Genomic DNA, 16,761 nt, shown 5'->3' on the forward strand with positions numbered 1-16,761 from the left:
TATCCACTCTTGACATATAGGGCAATACAGATTCCTGGGATTGGGGCATGATGTATCTCTGGGGGACCGACCACCTTTCAGCCCAGTCTACCCATTTGCTCAGTTATTGCCCCACCATTCATTTTATGCCTACACTATGCTAGACTTCATGCTCCATTTTGGGGACACAGAGTCCTTACTGCCCAGGGGCTACCATGCTCATCTGTGCCCATCGATGCACACGCCTAAGCAGGGGTGAGACTGGAAATATTTAGCCACTACTAAAACACCAGCCCCAGCAAGAGAAGCACCTGCCATTAGTAACCCACAGAGCTTCACCTGCTGCCAACCGCTAACCTGCATCTGACTTCAGAAACCATGTGGGTCAAGGTTTCTGTGAAAGCTCATAGAAGTGAGCCACTTCCATCATCAGACCTTTCCTTGCCCTGCAAATGGTTATGATAAGTGACCGAAAAATTATGCTTGATGTTTACTTGGTGAATCAAACTTTAAAGACTAATAAGTAGAGACCAACAATGAACCCACAAGATCACAACTTCTCATTTCCCTGCCTCTCTCTTTTCTTCTTTCACTCCTACGTGTGCTCGCAGATTTCTTTACTCTTCTGGCATTGAATCATTGCCTTCTATTGGGATATAAAGCAAACACAAAAGGTTTAAAGACATTTTAAGATTTAATATTAGGGTGACATTTGCTCCTCTCCTGGAAAAACCATTTCATATGAAAATAAGAGCTTCATTATAATATTTTTAAGAAGTCTCTTTAGGGAAATAATATATCAGTTGTGGGCCAATCACTACAAGGGCATAATAAGAAATGACAGTAATGATTTATCACTCCTGCCTCGCTTGCTTCCTACAACTTATTAAAATTATAATTTCATGTAAAATGGCATCCATGCAGTAGATTATTAAAACAATTAATATCACACTTATTATTTCAAGACCATCCTGAAGATAGCAGGAATGAGAAGAGGAAACAGGCGTTTTCCCTCTGAAGATGAAGATCAGGGAAGAGGCTTTCCTCTTTATCATGTGGATTAACCAGTTTTGCAGAAGAGTTCCACATGAGAAGCTTCTTTTCATTACTCACTTTCAGTTTTGTCAAACTTGAAAAAAGAGAAAGAAAACACTGTTCTTAGTTTATAACTGGAAGTGAAATACAAAAAAAAAAAAAAAAAAAAAAGCCTTCCTGGAGGTATACAATAATCATCTATAAACTTCTCCAGTGACCTCATTGCTCTTTGTGCATATTCTTGGCAAACCCAAAAGGGATGAGATCACGATAATGAGACATGTATTGAGCACTCACTGTATACCACGCTGTCCTCTAAATGCTGACTATGTGTCAACTGTCAATTCAACTAATCCTCACAAGGGCCCTTGGAGGTGGGTCCTGATGTTACTTACCATTGCTTTTCATCGATAGAGAAACTGAAACAGAGAGTGTGAGAAACTTGCTTGAGGTCACACAGCTAGTGAGTGGGAGAGCCTAGTTAGGAACTCAGGCATTTGGTCCCCAAAGGCCCTTCACATCCAAGTTCTCTAACACTATCCTTATTCCCTGTGGCACAACCAGGAAACCACCTTACTTTAGCATCAGGTAGGAATTAGTATTTATTGTGTACGTCTCAGGGGTGGACCGATGGGTTATCTCCTTGAAACCAGATCCAGTAACAGGTGCACAGGAGCAAGTCACAGAGTCAAGCAGGGCTGTTGTAGTTAAAAAGACAGAACCTAAGACAGATGAGCTGTGGTAGGAACAATGGGGAAGCTTGTGGACTCAGTCCTCAGGATGGGCAGGGATGGAGTGGATCTTGGGCCATGTCAGGAGATTCGTCGTTCCCTGCCTCTTTACCCAAGTCTTCCCCCTTATTCTTCACATCAGCCACAAGTGGCAGGAAGGAGGGGACCACCACGGTGGTTACAGACCTTTAGCTTTTCAACGCAGTGCTCCCCCAAGGAAAAGGAGTTCCCTCCCAGTAGCCACAGGCAGCCCTGAGGGATGGTTCGTGGGGGGCCTAGTGATGTTCTTGAGTTCTGAGTTAATTATTTTCAGAGCACATTATTCCTAAGTAAAATTACCTCCTTGTATAGGAAGCTATTTTCCGTCTGCTCCCAACAGAATGCAATCTCCATGAGGACAGGCACCATGACGATGCCATTCCCTTTTGAATATCCTGAAGGCCTGCAAACATTGCTGTGCTGGGCACACGGGGCAGAAGGAGGGTTCACAACACTAGAGCAGCATCCAAGGCTTCCCCACCAGGGCTCCCTCCCTTCAAGCTGTGCCTTCTCTATCCCAGCCTGTTGGAACCCAGGATCACAAGCTGTAGGCAAGCTGTATAAGGGAAAAGCAGACAACTTTTGTCCAGAAAAAACAGGTTGCATTCCTGGTCCTGGGCCCCTGCCTTTGTGACCTTGAAGCAGGTCAGCCCACATCCCTGAGCTGCAGTTTCCTTAGCTCTTCCATGAACGCCATTCCCCCTGCCCTCCTCGCCTCCTAGGGTTACAGCCAAGCCTCCTTAGCTCAACATTGTCTTAAGGCGTGCAAGGCAGGCTGAGTGAGCTCTTCCTACTCACCCTCCAGGATTTCCTTTGAGGGCACACCCAAACCCAGCTCATCAGAACCACCCTCTGGGTCCTCACATCTTCAACACCTGCCTTTGTTCATGCTTCTTCCTCTGCTTTTAGAATCCTTAAGCCTTCTTGTCCCTTTATCTAGACACCCAGAAGGTATAGCCCATCTCAGTTCTGTGTCTTCAGCAAAGCACGTGCTGATTCCCTAAACTTGAAATAATCTCACTACTGTCCATTCAATCACCACAACCCTTCATCTGTGCATTTCCAGGAACATAAAAGTAAAGATCCGCTGTCACCTCATTATTTCACAAGAAGCCCAGGGAAGGAAAGGTCATTGGCTAAGAACTGCCAGAACCTTGTGGCCGGCTCTATTCCTTCTGATTACCCCAGGACTCACTGGAACACAGGGGTTTCTGGAAGGGGAGCTCACTGCAGGCCTTCCCACCAATCCACTCAGTGCAGGTCAAGCCCTGACTTGCTCACTTTTGGTCTCCCCAACCATCTTACTCTCCCATGATAACATTTTTACCACTCATCTTTCAGGAGTTGTCTTTTCAGTTTCTTTTCTTTTCTTTTATTTTTTTGACACTTCCTGACACAGCTTCACAGTTTAAAAAAAAATATATTAACGTCTTCCCTAAGGAAAATGAAGCATCTTATTCTGTGCTTTAACCCACCAACATAAAAAATATTCAAATTTTCATTAACTTTCTTTTCTGTGTTTCAGAAGTTTAATTCAGTGGAAGACATCATCGAACACTACAAGTATTTTCCCATCGTACTAATTGACGGGAAAGACAAAACTGGAATCCACAGGGAGCAATGCTACCTGACTCAGCCCCTCCCCCTCAGCAGGTGCTTCTCACCTTGGTAGTCCGATTTTGTTTTCTCTGGGGTTCCAATCCCACCAGATCCAATACCTCTACCCACTTTTCATTGATTTCAAAAGACGATTTTTCTGTGGCTTGGAGGGATCCCTTTTTTGACTTCGGAGAAAAGGAAAACATTCTATAATGGAAATTGGGAAATTGATCTCAGTTTTGAAAGTTCAAACCACAGAAGAAATATTGGTAAGAAGAAAAAATAAAAACGGGCTTTTAAAAAATATCTCCTAAAGAGAAAACTATAAACGTGGTCCCCATGGGTCACCATCCTTCCAGATGAGAAATAAAGGCTATGAGAAGCTTTGCTTAGATGTTTGCAGCTAGCATGGGACAAATCTGGGTGAGACTCCCATACCTATTCTCTTTATAGGACCTGGTCCTGCCTTTGTTTCAGAAGTGGTAGGACCTGTGAAGGTACAATGTTTTTGAGATTCCTTATGCTGAAGATGTTGGTGAATGTAAGCTCTATTTTATTTGTAATCCTGAAACCTCAATTTTAGGGAAGGAATGTAACAGAAAAGTAAAGTGTTTGCAAATATCACCTATAAGACAGAAATCAGAAATGCTTTCACTCCGGGGATAGAGGGCTGTGGGCCCAGCCTCCAGGACTCTGTTTTGAGTGGCTTTAAGACAAATGGAATTAGCAGATTTGCAGTAAGGGAGTAAGCCTAAGTCTGAGTGAAAGTGTTGTGTTTTTTTTTTTTTTTTAATTCCAATTATGGACTTCCCTTCAAAAGAAGAGAAGTATCCTCAGATTAGTGCTATTTTGAAGGAATATTGCATGCCTCCTGATACTGTTCCCTCCTAAAGCTAAAAGGATCTTACATTATTCCTATTTTATAATACAAATAAGGAGTAAGAGGCTGAGAAAAGTTACTGGTCCCATTCAGTGTAAAAAGGGAGCACACATCTTTACCCATTTTGCCTGGCTCCATCCTAGCATGCCTTCCCAAGTACATTCCCCATGGAATTTTATCATCAAGTTGAAAAGCTAGAAAGACACCATTTGGAAATACAGATTTGCCTGCACTGAAATATATAAATAAATAAACTCTTTAGTGGAGTAAATTTAAAAAAAGAGAGAGAGAGAGAAAGAGAGTTCTGGTTGAAATCAATCTACATAATGACTTCAAATGTTACAAAAGCCTATACATGAAATGTATGAAATATTTATGCAAGAGTAGCATTAAGGCAGAAGTAAAATCAAAACCGAATTAGAAGGAAAGAGATAACAATGGGAACCATGCTTGGGATTCTCTCCTCTAAAACAGCAACCGAGGAATGCTCTCAGAGGAGTTCTGAAAGTCTACCTACCAACCAACCCGACAGCTGCATGGGTTCAGCTTTCCCAAGGTCAGTGGGAAGTTATGTCTCTAAGTCAGGTCAGGAGCATTTGATGTAGGAGCTCTTTGACGGTTCGAGTTCCTGATGCCCCACTGAGTCTCCCTTCCAGGGCACCTGCACGGGATCACATAGAAACCAGGAGCTGAGCAGACCTGAACTGTGGCTTCTAAGGAGCGTACTGTTCAGAGCTGCAGGAATTGTGGCTTCTGGTCACTCTCAGCTAGACTTCGGCAAACTCAGGCCAGCATGTGGAGGTCCCAGCTGGGATGCAGGAAGAATCTGAGCCTCCCTCTACAAAGCTTTCGGAAGATGCCCACGAACTCTGATTCACTGGTTTGCACCATTCAACACTGTGTGCTCAAGAAGTGTCTGAGTCTCCTCAAGCATCATGGTTGTCAAAAAGGGTGAGCATCTGCTGGTGTCTAGCATTTTATGAGGCTTATGTTCTTCAAAATGCTTCATTCATAAATGCCTGATATGATTGGAAGAGGAAGAGGAGGTAGAAATCAACCATCTTAAAATAAAAAGCCCACCATGCTTATCTATAATGAAAATCTCTGGAAAGAAAGATAAAATTCAAAATATTGACAGGGTTGTTTTTGAGATGATTAGGGTTTGAGGGATCATGTTAGTTGGGTCTTCTAGAACTCAGATGCCAAGACAAGAGTTAGAAATGCAAATATTTGTTAGAGGTGATGCCTGAGAGAGATAAGGGGTGAGGGGAAGGAATAGGACTAGGCAGGGAGAGCTTTTGGACTGTGACGTGGTCTGACCCCTATGAAAGGAGAGAGAGAAGGAGGGAGGTGGGAGTAAGGAAACCAGCCAGCTGAGATAGAGCTCTGAGAGAGTCCTGGTCAGGCCGCTGGTACCATTCAGAGCAAGGATTGCTCATAGAGGATACAGTCCCATGTGAGGCAGAAATGGCTAGGTCTTAGGACACACAGCACCATGTAAGTCATTCCCAGAGACTGCTCAGGGAAAACACAACCTTCTGATGCTGTGGGAGATCCAGAAGCTTCTACAGAGGAAGGCTTTCAGATAGCCCACTCATTAACAAGTTCCTCTTTCAAGAGAGAGCCAAGTGGCTCCCCTACCATGCCTGCTACAATGACTCTCCTTTACAGTGTTGATTGTAATAAGGACATATTGCTTATAAATATTACTGAAGATAAGAATATACCTATTTTAATCGCACTTGATTCTCACAACAGTTCTGTAAAGAAGGCAGGGCAGGTCTTCTGGACACACTGCATGACTGAGGACTCTGTGTCTCCTTGGCCCAAATCTTATGGTGACATAGTCATGGCTGAACCAAGGTATTCAGATGCAATTCTATTCAGTGTCTAGCTGCTTATTGGATCTGTAATTGAAAAAGTTCAATGATATGGGCTTGGCTTGCCCAAATTCCAAAGCAGTTTAATCCCTCTTCAACTCGTATTTCATTTTCAGTGGAAAAGTGTCACTTGATTCCTAGCCATCAGAGTAGGAATCTGACTTTATCTGATTATAGCATCTATGCATTTAAGGCATTTCTTGTTGGCTAAATAACTATCATTCTGGATCAATTTGTATCTTCCTCAACTTTAATAATACCTTGCTCTAAGCACTTGTTTGTGTACACATATACATTTGTTGCTAGACATTCTTGAGGATGTTCGAATTATAGTGGTGAATTAAGTGGGAGAAACAGACAATGAAAAAGTACCCAGTAAATAAAATAATCTATTTTACTGTATTTCCAGTTGAACACTTACCACTGAGGGCTTATCAGTGAGGCCAACACTTGATATTTTGAGGAAGCTTTTTTGAGATGTTTTCTAAAAGTTCTATACCAGAAAATTTAAAATTTTTCCAAATTTACTTAATGAAAAATTTACCCACTTGGGTATATGTGTGTGGGAGAGGATGTGGGTGTGTGGGTGTGTGTTTGAGTAACTACACTGTAGCTGAAATCAGTTAAATTTTCAATGCTAATGACCAGAGAGTAACCAAATTTTACCCCATTATCAAACTCAGCTCATTGCCATGTGTAGGTACACATAAACACGTTTTTTATAAGATGGTCTGTATCATAGATGACTAGCATTTTATTTGTGTACCCATTTTTGTATACTAATATTTGTTCTAGCTAACATTCACTTTCTTTTGCATATTCATGATTGATAGCTATATTAAGATAAATGAAATCAAATATGTAATTGAATGTCATAATATCTCTGTAACTATTAAAGAAAGGAATTCAAAGTATAGTTGAATTTTGTTCATCTCATACCCTATTAGCCTTAAAGTCTTTCTGAAGTCATAGTTAGGATAAACTCATCACAAAATTTGAGGAACAATTTTTGACATCTGAGCATTAGCCCATGCTAGATTTGGGGAATAAAGATGAAAAGACATAATCCCTGTGATTGAGGGTTAAGAGTCTGGCAGGGAAGATACACATGCAATAAAAATCACGCAACACAGAATAATAGATTTGCTCATTCTCTCTCTTGTGCCACCATTGAGTTGGTAGGCAGAAATGGATGTGTGGGGAGGATGTAGTGAGGGAGACCTGCCCAGGGGAAATGTTCAAGCAAAGAGTTGAAGGACAGCCCTAGAACCCAAGCGTTAGAGGTACAAATCTTTTGTCGGTTTATTTCTGAGGGCCCTTATCTTTAGGGCTCTATCTTGGTCATTCTTGTCACCAGTCAAGCAATGACTACCTAGTGAATGGGTGTGGGAACAAAAGAAGTGGCATCTGTGGAGAAAGGACTGATGATTAGTCAAGTGGTTCTGGGGAAACGGGCTCACCATATGCAAAATACATACAGTTATGTCCCTACATCAAATCATACACAAAAATAAATTTACCATAGATCCAAGAGCTAAAAGTGAAAAGAAAGCTTTAAGTTGAGCCTTGTATTTTCTTCTGATAATCTCTATGATTTGGGGATAGGAAAAGAGTTCCTAAACCACATGGCAACATGAATTATAAAAGGAAAGACTGGAAGATTCATTACACCAAAGCTTAAAATTATTGTAAAAGACGAAGTCCAAAGGTATTTAAGCAACTCCACAGAACTAAGAGCAAAGGATATAAACAAGGAATCCATACACAAAAAGTAACCTCTTAGCCCTGTAAGGTGTCCATCCCTGCTCTCATAACTGGACAATGATGGAATTGACACAGATGTCAAGAGACACTGTCACGGAATGGAGTTATCTTCAAGGACAAATGCCATAGAGCTTAATGGAGCAGAGGAGGAGACGGAAATGTGGCTCCTCTGGTGCCCATCCCCACACCTGGATGATGGACCCACATGAGGAAGATCTGAGAAGAATGTTTAAAGAGAGACCAGAAGCTTAAAGAGTGGACAGCCCCCATGAGAATGCCATGGTGAGCTTCTCCTCTGCACATGGATGGAAGCGAAATGGCTAAATGAAAGCTAGATCATTCTTCTGTGTTCCCTGACGGGCTTGCTGAAGCCAAAGGCAGTTACCCAGGAGCCTCCTTCCAGCAAGCCTGGGCTTCATGATCATCTGACAGCAACTTCCACAATTGTAGCCAGGGAAACATTAATTAAAATAACAATTACATAGCACTTCCCACCCAACAGATTGGTCAAAATTAAAGATTTCAGATAATATCCAAAGCTGGTGAGGACATAAAGAAGTAAAAATTCTCAACTACCAGCTGGAATGTGAATCAGTACGGCTACATGGAAAGTAATTTAAAAATAGTAAAATACAAAACACATGACCCATTCAATAAGAATTTCAATTAAAATATGGCTAAATATGAACTTATCCTTGATCTCTCTGGAAACTCCACTATAATGACAACAGAGGAATTGAAAAGTCAAGAATATGTGATAAAGGGAATGGAAGAAAATAGCAGAAGAGAGACATCCACAAAATTCGGGGTTAGAGAAATTAAAAGGACAAATAGTAACTGAGTTAACAAAATAGAAAAAGCTAAAATGTAAGCCTGCTAGGAGGAAATTCAACAAGAAACAAGCTTGACTTATTTCACTCACTTTTTGCTCACTTCATCAGTTTCAAGCTGGTTCCCCTTACAAAAATCTGGAAAGCCTCAGTAATACTTCTCAGCCTTTTTTTTTTTTTTTTTTTTTTTAATTTGAGATAGAGTGAGAGTGAGTGAGCTAGAGCAAGACAGAGCACAAGCAGGGGAGTGGCAGGCAGAGGGAAAGGGAGAAAAAGGCTCCTTGCTGAATAGGGAGTTTCAGGACCCTGAGACCATGATCCAAGCCAAAGTCAGACACTTAACCCACTGAAGCACCTAGCTCAGTGGGAAGCACCCTTACCAGCCCTTTTCATAAGGTTGGCACAAACCTAGCCATAAAGAAATAAATAGATAAGCCAATCAGCCTGACACAGACAATATAAAGAAATTAATTTACAGATTAATTTGCTTCACAAACATAGAAAATCTTTAACAAAATATTGGCAGATCAGTGGGGAAAAAAGATGTTGACCTAAATAACTTTGGAACAGAGTGGAGACTATAAGACCAAAGACAAAAGGATGACACACAGCATTATACTCCAGTTGGTAAAGGCATTTCTCATACTGGTACACGTATGTGTATACAGTGGGATTGAACATATCAGTATATGCCAATCTTCTCTCTGCTAGAATGAAAGATGCCAGATAAGCAGGGGGATAAGGTCAGAATGAGTCATGTGACACTGCATTATAGTTGAACATCAGTATGAATTCATATTTTGTTTAACATAGATACATATGGATAAACATAGAAATAATTACAGATATGTGGATAAGCCCTAGTATAACACATACGTCTCTGAGCTCTGTTCATTTAGAGGGCCTAGAAGGCATGACGCTGTTCTCTATCAACAATTGTCCCCAAGGAACTAGAAGCAATGACAGTGGTAATTCACACATTCAAAGGCCAGAACTTGATTTCTAATAACAATATCACAGAAAAGAAGTGGGGGAGGGAGGTCCCTGGAGAAATGGCTGATTCTGGGGCTGGGACAGGGAATATACATGATGATTCTGGAGCATCTGGTCATGACAGAAAGAAAGGAAGTACTCAAAAGCCACTGCACATGAGGGAGGTAAGTGAGAGGACACAGAAGCTAACAAAATAAATAACATGGTATTGAATTATAACCAACAGTACACAATAAATATTCACGAGTCCACAATGGTATAAGTACGTGGCAGATAATGGAAATGACTCACATACAGAATTCCAAATAATTTATGTAGATACTACACCATCAGGGAGGAAGACCATAACTCCTCACTCCCTATGTGTAGGTTATGCACAGCGAATTTCTCCCAAAGACTACTATATGGAAAGAAGAGAAAAATGACTAACCTTACAGTGGAGACAGATGATCAAGCTTCACATTATCAGTGATAACTACCGCCCATTTAAGTTGTCCTTGACATGATGTGATGAGAATGGCCCTTTACGTCAGTGGTCTTCCTCTCAAAATCCTATAACCACAATCTCATCATGAGAAAAATATTAGACAAAACCAAAGTGAGGAACATTCCACAAAATACCTGTCCAGTATCCCAAACTGCCAAGGTCATCAAAAACAAGGAAAGTCTGAGAAACTGTTCCATCTTGAGGAGCCTAAGGGGGCATGTCAAATAAATGCAGTAAGGAATCCTAGATGGGATCCAGGAACAGAAAAATTACAATAGATAAAAACTGAAGAAATTCAAAATGGAGTGCAGACTTCAGTTAGTAATAATGTAGCTAACTGCCTCATTAATTGTAACAAATTTATGTGCAAGTTGTAAATCTTACTGATGTAAGTTTTTAGCAACAGGAGAAATTTAGAAAATTGAGAAAAATCTGGATACAAATGAAAGCAAAAAAAAAAAAAAAAGACATACAAAATCTAATGGGAGGAAGCAGAAGAGGTACTAAGAGGAAAGTTTACAGTAATAAACAACTGCATTAAAAAAAGAGAAAGATCTCAAATCAGCAATCTAACTTTATACCTCAAAGAACTGGAAAGAGAACAAATGAAACCAAAAGTTAGCAGAAGAAGATACGATCAAGAGAACTAGGAAATAAGCCACAGACTGGGAGAAAATATTTGCAAAAGATACATGTGATAAAGAACTGTCATCCAAAATATACAAAGAACTCTTAAAACTCAGCAGTAAGAAAGTAAAAAACCCAACTAAAAAATGGATCTTTTCACAGATACCTCCCCAAATAATATTTGATATACAGACAACAACCAAACATGAAAAGATGCCTCATGTTAAATATCATCAGAGAAATGCAAATTAAAACAAGATACCACTACAAACCTATGAGAATGGCCAAAATCTGGAACAGGGTAATGCTCAGTGTTGGCGAGGATATGGAACAATAGGAACTCCTCAAATGTTGCTGGTGGGAATGCAAAACAATACAGCCAATTTGGAAGATGGTTTTGCAGATGTATAATCTTACCAGATGACTCAGCAGTCACTTCTTGGTGTTTACCCTACAGAGGTGAAAAAAATTTACACCTGCACATAAACCTGCACATGGATGTTTCTAGGATCTTTATTCCTAACTACAAAAGCTTGGAAGCCACCAAGATGCCCGTCAATAGCTAAACTAATAAACGAATGGTGGCACGTGAGACAATGGAATATTATTCAGTGTTAAAAAGAAATGAGCGACCATGCCATGGAAAGACATGGATGAGCCTCAAAGGTATATCACAAAGAGAAGGAAGCCAATCTTCAAAAGCGACCTACTATATAATTTCAACTATATAACATTCTGGAAAAGGCACACTATAGTAACAATAAAAAAAAAAAAAAGCTGTGGTGAAGGAGTAGGGAGAAGAGAAAGTTGAATAGGCAGAGGACAGATAATTATTACGGCAGTGAGAATATTCCATATGCTATTACAATAATGGGTAAATGTCATTATAGATTTTTCCAAGCCCACAAAAGGTATAACACCAAGAGTGAACCTTCAGGTAAACTATGGACTTCAGGTGACTATGTTGTGTCAATGCAAGCTCATTGATGGTAGCAAATGTCCCTTCCTACTAGTAGTGCTGAGAACAAGGAAGGCTCTGCACATGGGGGAAATCTTGTACCTTCCTCTCCATTTTATTGTAAACTTAAAACTGCTCTTAAACATTAAGGTCTTTCTTAAAAATACCCCCAAAAGTTAAAAGAATGAAAACAATAAAGATTATAGAAGAGAAAAAAAGAATAGAAAAACAAAAGGGAAAAAACATCAGTGAAAGAGGTTGACAAACTCTTAACAAATAAACTACAAAAAAGAGAAGTTCCAAATGGCTAAAATTAGAAGTGAAAGAGGGGACATTACAATGGGCGCCACAGAAATAAAAAGGATTATAGGAGACCACAATGAACAGTTATATAGCAACAAACTGAACAACCTAGAAAAATGGACAAATTCCTAGAAACATAAAACCTAGCAAGACTAAACATGAAGAAATACAAAATCTGAACAGAACTATAGCTAGTAAGGAATTAAAGCAGTGATCAAAAACCTTTCAACAAAGAAAAGCCCAGAACCAGATGTCTTTACTGGAGAATTCTACCAAAGCTCTAAAGAATAATTAATCCCAATCTTCCTCAAACTTTTCCAAAGAATTGAAGAGCTGGGCACATTTCCAAACTTATCTATGAGGCCAGAATTATTCTTATTATCAAAACCAGACAAAGGCACAAAAAGAAAACCATAGACCAATATCCCTGATGAATATTGATGCAAAAATCCTAATCAAAACAAATCTTAATCAAAATACAAGCAAACTTCATTCAACAGCACATTAAGAGGCTTACACACCATGAGCAAGTGAGATTTCTACTTGGAACGCAAGGACTGTTCAACATACAGAAATCAGTAAATGTAATACACCATACATTAACAAAATCAAAGGCAAAACCCCCATGATCATCACAACAGATACAGAAAAAGCTCTTGATAAAATTTAACAGCCTTTCATAGCAAAAAGAATTTCTTAAAAAGCACAACAAATTGTGGGTATTGGAAGAAATTGCCTTAGTTAATGACAAACCCACAACTAACATCACACTCAATTTTAAGAGAGTGAAAGCTTTCCCTCTAAGATAGAAACAAGGCAAGGATGCTCACTCTGGCCACTAATGTTCAACATAGTACTGGAAATCCTACACAGAGCATCATTCAAACTAGACAGGCAGAAGGATATTATCTCTGCTCTCAGATGATACAATCTAATATCTAGAAAACTCTAAATATTTCACAGAATCAACGTGCAAACATCAGTTGTGTTTCTATACACTAATGAAAAAACTTGAAAAGGAAATTTAAAAACAGTACCAATCACGAGAGTATCAAATAGAATAAAATATTTAGGAAAGAAACTAACCAGGGAGCTAAAAGATTTGTACATTAAAAACTACAAAATATTGCTAAAAGAAATCAATGAAGATATAAATAAATGGAAAGACATCCTGTGTTCATGAATTGGAAGACTTAATATTGTTCAAATGCCCATACTACTCAAACCTACCTACAGATTCAATGTAATCCTTATCAAAATTCTGTTATTTTTTTGCAAAAATAAAAGAAAACCATCTTAAAATTTATATGAAAAATAGTCAAAGAAATCTTGAAAAAGAAAAATAAATTTGGATGTCCCACACTTGATCATTTCAAAACACACTACAAAGCAACAGTGATTAAGATGGTGTAAGTATAGGCATGAAGACAGATATATAGACCAGTGGAACAGATAGAAAGCCCAGAAATGAAGCCTTGAGTCTATGACCAAATGATCTTTGACAAGGGTGCCAAAGCTGCCCAGTGGGGAAAAGACAGCTTCTTCAACAAATGCTGTTTGGAAAACTATGCATCCATATGCAAAAGGATAACTAACTTAGACAACATACCAAACATACCAAAATTAACTCAAAGTGAATTACAGACCTAAACATAAGATCTAAAATGGTAAACCTCCTGTAAGAAATATAGGGTGAAATCTTCAGGACACTGCATTTGACAATGATTTCTTGGATATGGCATGGCAACGAAAACAAAAATTGACAAAGGGGACCACATTAAACTTAAAAACTTCTGTGCAGCAAAGGAAGAACAACTTGGTGATAAGCAACCTATGGAAGGGGAGAAAATATTTGCAGGCAATATGTATCTTATAAGGAGTAAATATCCAGATTATATAGTAGACTCCCAACAACTCAAAATAGCAACAAATGACCTGATTAAAAAATGGGTAAGGGGAGTGCCTGGGTGGCTCAGTGGGTTAAGCCGCTGCCTTTGGCTCAGGTCATGATCTCAGGGTCCTGGGATGGAGTCCCACATCGGGCTCTCTGCTCAGCAGGGAGCCTGCTTCTTCCTCTCTCTCTCTCTGCCTGCCTCTCTGCCTACTTGTGATCTCTGTCAAATAAATAAATAAAATCTTTAAAAAAAAAAAAAAAAAAAAAAACATGGGTAAGGGATTTAAAAAGACATTTCTCCAGAGAAGATATGCAAACGATGCACATGAAAAGCTACTCAACATCACTAATCATTAGGGAGATTCAAATCAAAACCTTACACCCATTAGTATGCTCATTACCAAAAACATAAAAACAAAACCAATCAAACAAACAGCAGCAAAAAAAAAAAAAAAAAAAAAAAAAAAAAAAAAAAAAAAAGCCCTAGAGTGGATATGGAGAAATTGGAATGCTGCGCACTGCCTATAGGACTATAAAATGGTTCAGCTGCTGTGAAAAACAATATGGAGTTTCCCCCAAAATAGTAAAAACATAAATACCATTTGATCCAGCAATTCCAATTCTTGGTATGTATCCAGAAGGGTTGAAAACAGCATCTCAAAGAGATATTTGTACACCCACATTCATTGCAACATTATTCACAACAGTCAAGGGGCAGAAGCAATCTTTGTGTCCATCAACAGATGAACGGATAAAGACAATGTGGTATATCCATACAATGGAATATTATTCAGCTTTAAAAAGGAAGAAAATTCTGTCATACTGTACAGTATGGGCAAATCTTGGGGACATAAACTGAAACTGACTAAGGGGACCTACAAAAACCTTCAGCTAACGTGATACTTAATGGTGAAATATTGAATATTGAAAAGGAAAGAACTAAATGACATCTTTAACCCATTTTTCCCTGTTATCTGGGAAAAGCCCCTAGAAAAGACAGAAGATGGGTGATATGATTCAATTTCCTTATAAACATGAAATGACAAGCCTCTTGGCAAAGAAACTAATGGTACTTACTAGTAGGAGAATCTTTACCTGTGGAGTACATTTAGAAGGATGGACAGGTTTGCTTATAGTAAATAAATCTGTAGCCTATGGATTTATGGAGCATTGCTCCCTGGAAATGTTACGTAACTAGCAAAATATAGAACAGAGATGTATTCATGACTTAAATGGCTCATTTACGTGTAAATGATGCGAACTACTCTCATCATTTACAAAGGCACCAGAGCATATCTGAGGTCACAATAGTGGACTCGAAGGGGTCTGTCAATGGTTCTGAACCTGTTCCTTTCCTCATCTGTGTAATTTGACTGTTTTCACATCTCTGATTTGGGTGAGTCTGCTTTGATAATCTGATCCTTGTTTTGGGGTGAGATGTGCACAGAAAGACCTGTACCAAGATCTTCCCTTTAGTAGTGCCTGTATCAGTGAGACATTATGTTCCCTGGACAAAGAACCACATGACCATTAAGAGGAAAGAAATAGATTATATATTTCAGCATAACTAGGTCTGAAAAACACATACATAACACTGCACAGTAAATTTTGAAACCACATAAAACAATACAATGTGCTGTTCATGGGTACACATGAGAGATAAAACGTGTTAACCCTGAGCTGCCGGTGTGCACATTATATACGTGATGTGGAACAGGGATGGGGAGCACAAACAGCAATTTGTAATAAACTACAATTCAAGAACTCTAATGTGTGCCAAGTACTGTTTTAAGCATTTTAGATGTATTGGGATTTTTTTTTTTAAGATTTATTTATTTATTTGGGGGGAAGGCAGAGGAGAGGGAGAGAGAAGCCCAAGCAGATCCCCTACTGAGTCCAGAGCCTGATGCCGGGCTGGAAAGCCCACCACCCTGAGATCATGATCTGAGCTGAAATCAAGAGTCGGCTGCTTACCTGACTGAGCCACCCAGGTGCGCCGGTGTACTGTGTTTTTTATTTCTTTTTGTTTGTTTGTTTGTTTGTTTAAGATTTTATTTTTAAGTAATCTCTACATACAACACAGGGCTCGAACTCAGAAGATCAAGAGTAGCATGCTCCACTGACTGAACAAGCCAGGTGCACCTAGATGTACTGTTTCATTAAGTCTTTTCAAGGCTCCTGTCAGTTAGTGGCCAACACACTCTTTCATTTTTAGAAGACAGAAAGGAAGCACAGAAAAGCAAATAACCTTCTCAAGATTCTTCATTTCCATTCATCCTCTCCTTTATCCAGAAAATATTTCCGGAGTTCCATTCTGTGCCAGGAACTGTTCTAGGCACTCTGATAACAGTAGAGAGAAAACCAAGCCCTCCTCCAGCTCTCCCTGTAGGGAGACAACAGAAACAAATTATAAAGACAACAGAGAAATTATAAAGTCTGGACATTAAAAAATTCAAAGTCTGTTAGAGGAAATTAAGAGTCACAAAGAAATGAATAGGGCAGGAAAGACAGTAAGTGCCTGGCACATGGCAATTCTAAATAGGACAGTCATGGAGGGCTTTGCTAAAAGGCGACATTTGAAGAGAAACATGAAGAAGGTGAAGACATAAGACATGTGGATTTCTGGGGCAAGGACAATCCGGGCAGGGACACAGCAGTGTTTAGACTGAGGCACCCACGGGCCAGCAAGTTCATGAAACAGTTAAGAGACTAGTCCCTCCCTCTCTTGCACACACGTTTGTCTACTGAGGTCCCAAGTGTCT

General features: G+C 39.5%; 1 protein-coding gene and 1 long non-coding RNA gene across 4 annotated transcripts in view; one reads left to right on the forward strand and one right to left on the reverse strand.

Annotated features, from left to right (window-relative positions):
• The window catches only part of CLNK (cytokine dependent hematopoietic cell linker), a 174,382-nt gene extending 167,015 nt beyond the window's left edge, over nt 1-7,367 (forward strand). Inside the window, exon 19 of the mRNA XM_059165328.1 lies at nt 3,310-7,367. Within this exon, the coding sequence (XP_059021311.1) occupies nt 3,310-3,456 (147 nt within the window). The 3' untranslated portion in view covers nt 3,457-7,367. The remainder of the gene's footprint in view (nt 1-3,309) is intronic.
• LOC131826129 (uncharacterized) overlaps nt 1-16,761 on the reverse strand; it is a 125,376-nt gene that overhangs the window by 101,192 nt on the left and 7,423 nt on the right. The window lies entirely within an intron of this gene.

This window comes from Mustela lutreola, chromosome 1, assembly GCF_030435805.1.
Source record: "Mustela lutreola isolate mMusLut2 chromosome 1, mMusLut2.pri, whole genome shotgun sequence".
In the NCBI taxonomy this organism is placed as follows: Eukaryota; Metazoa; Chordata; class Mammalia; order Carnivora; family Mustelidae; genus Mustela; species Mustela lutreola.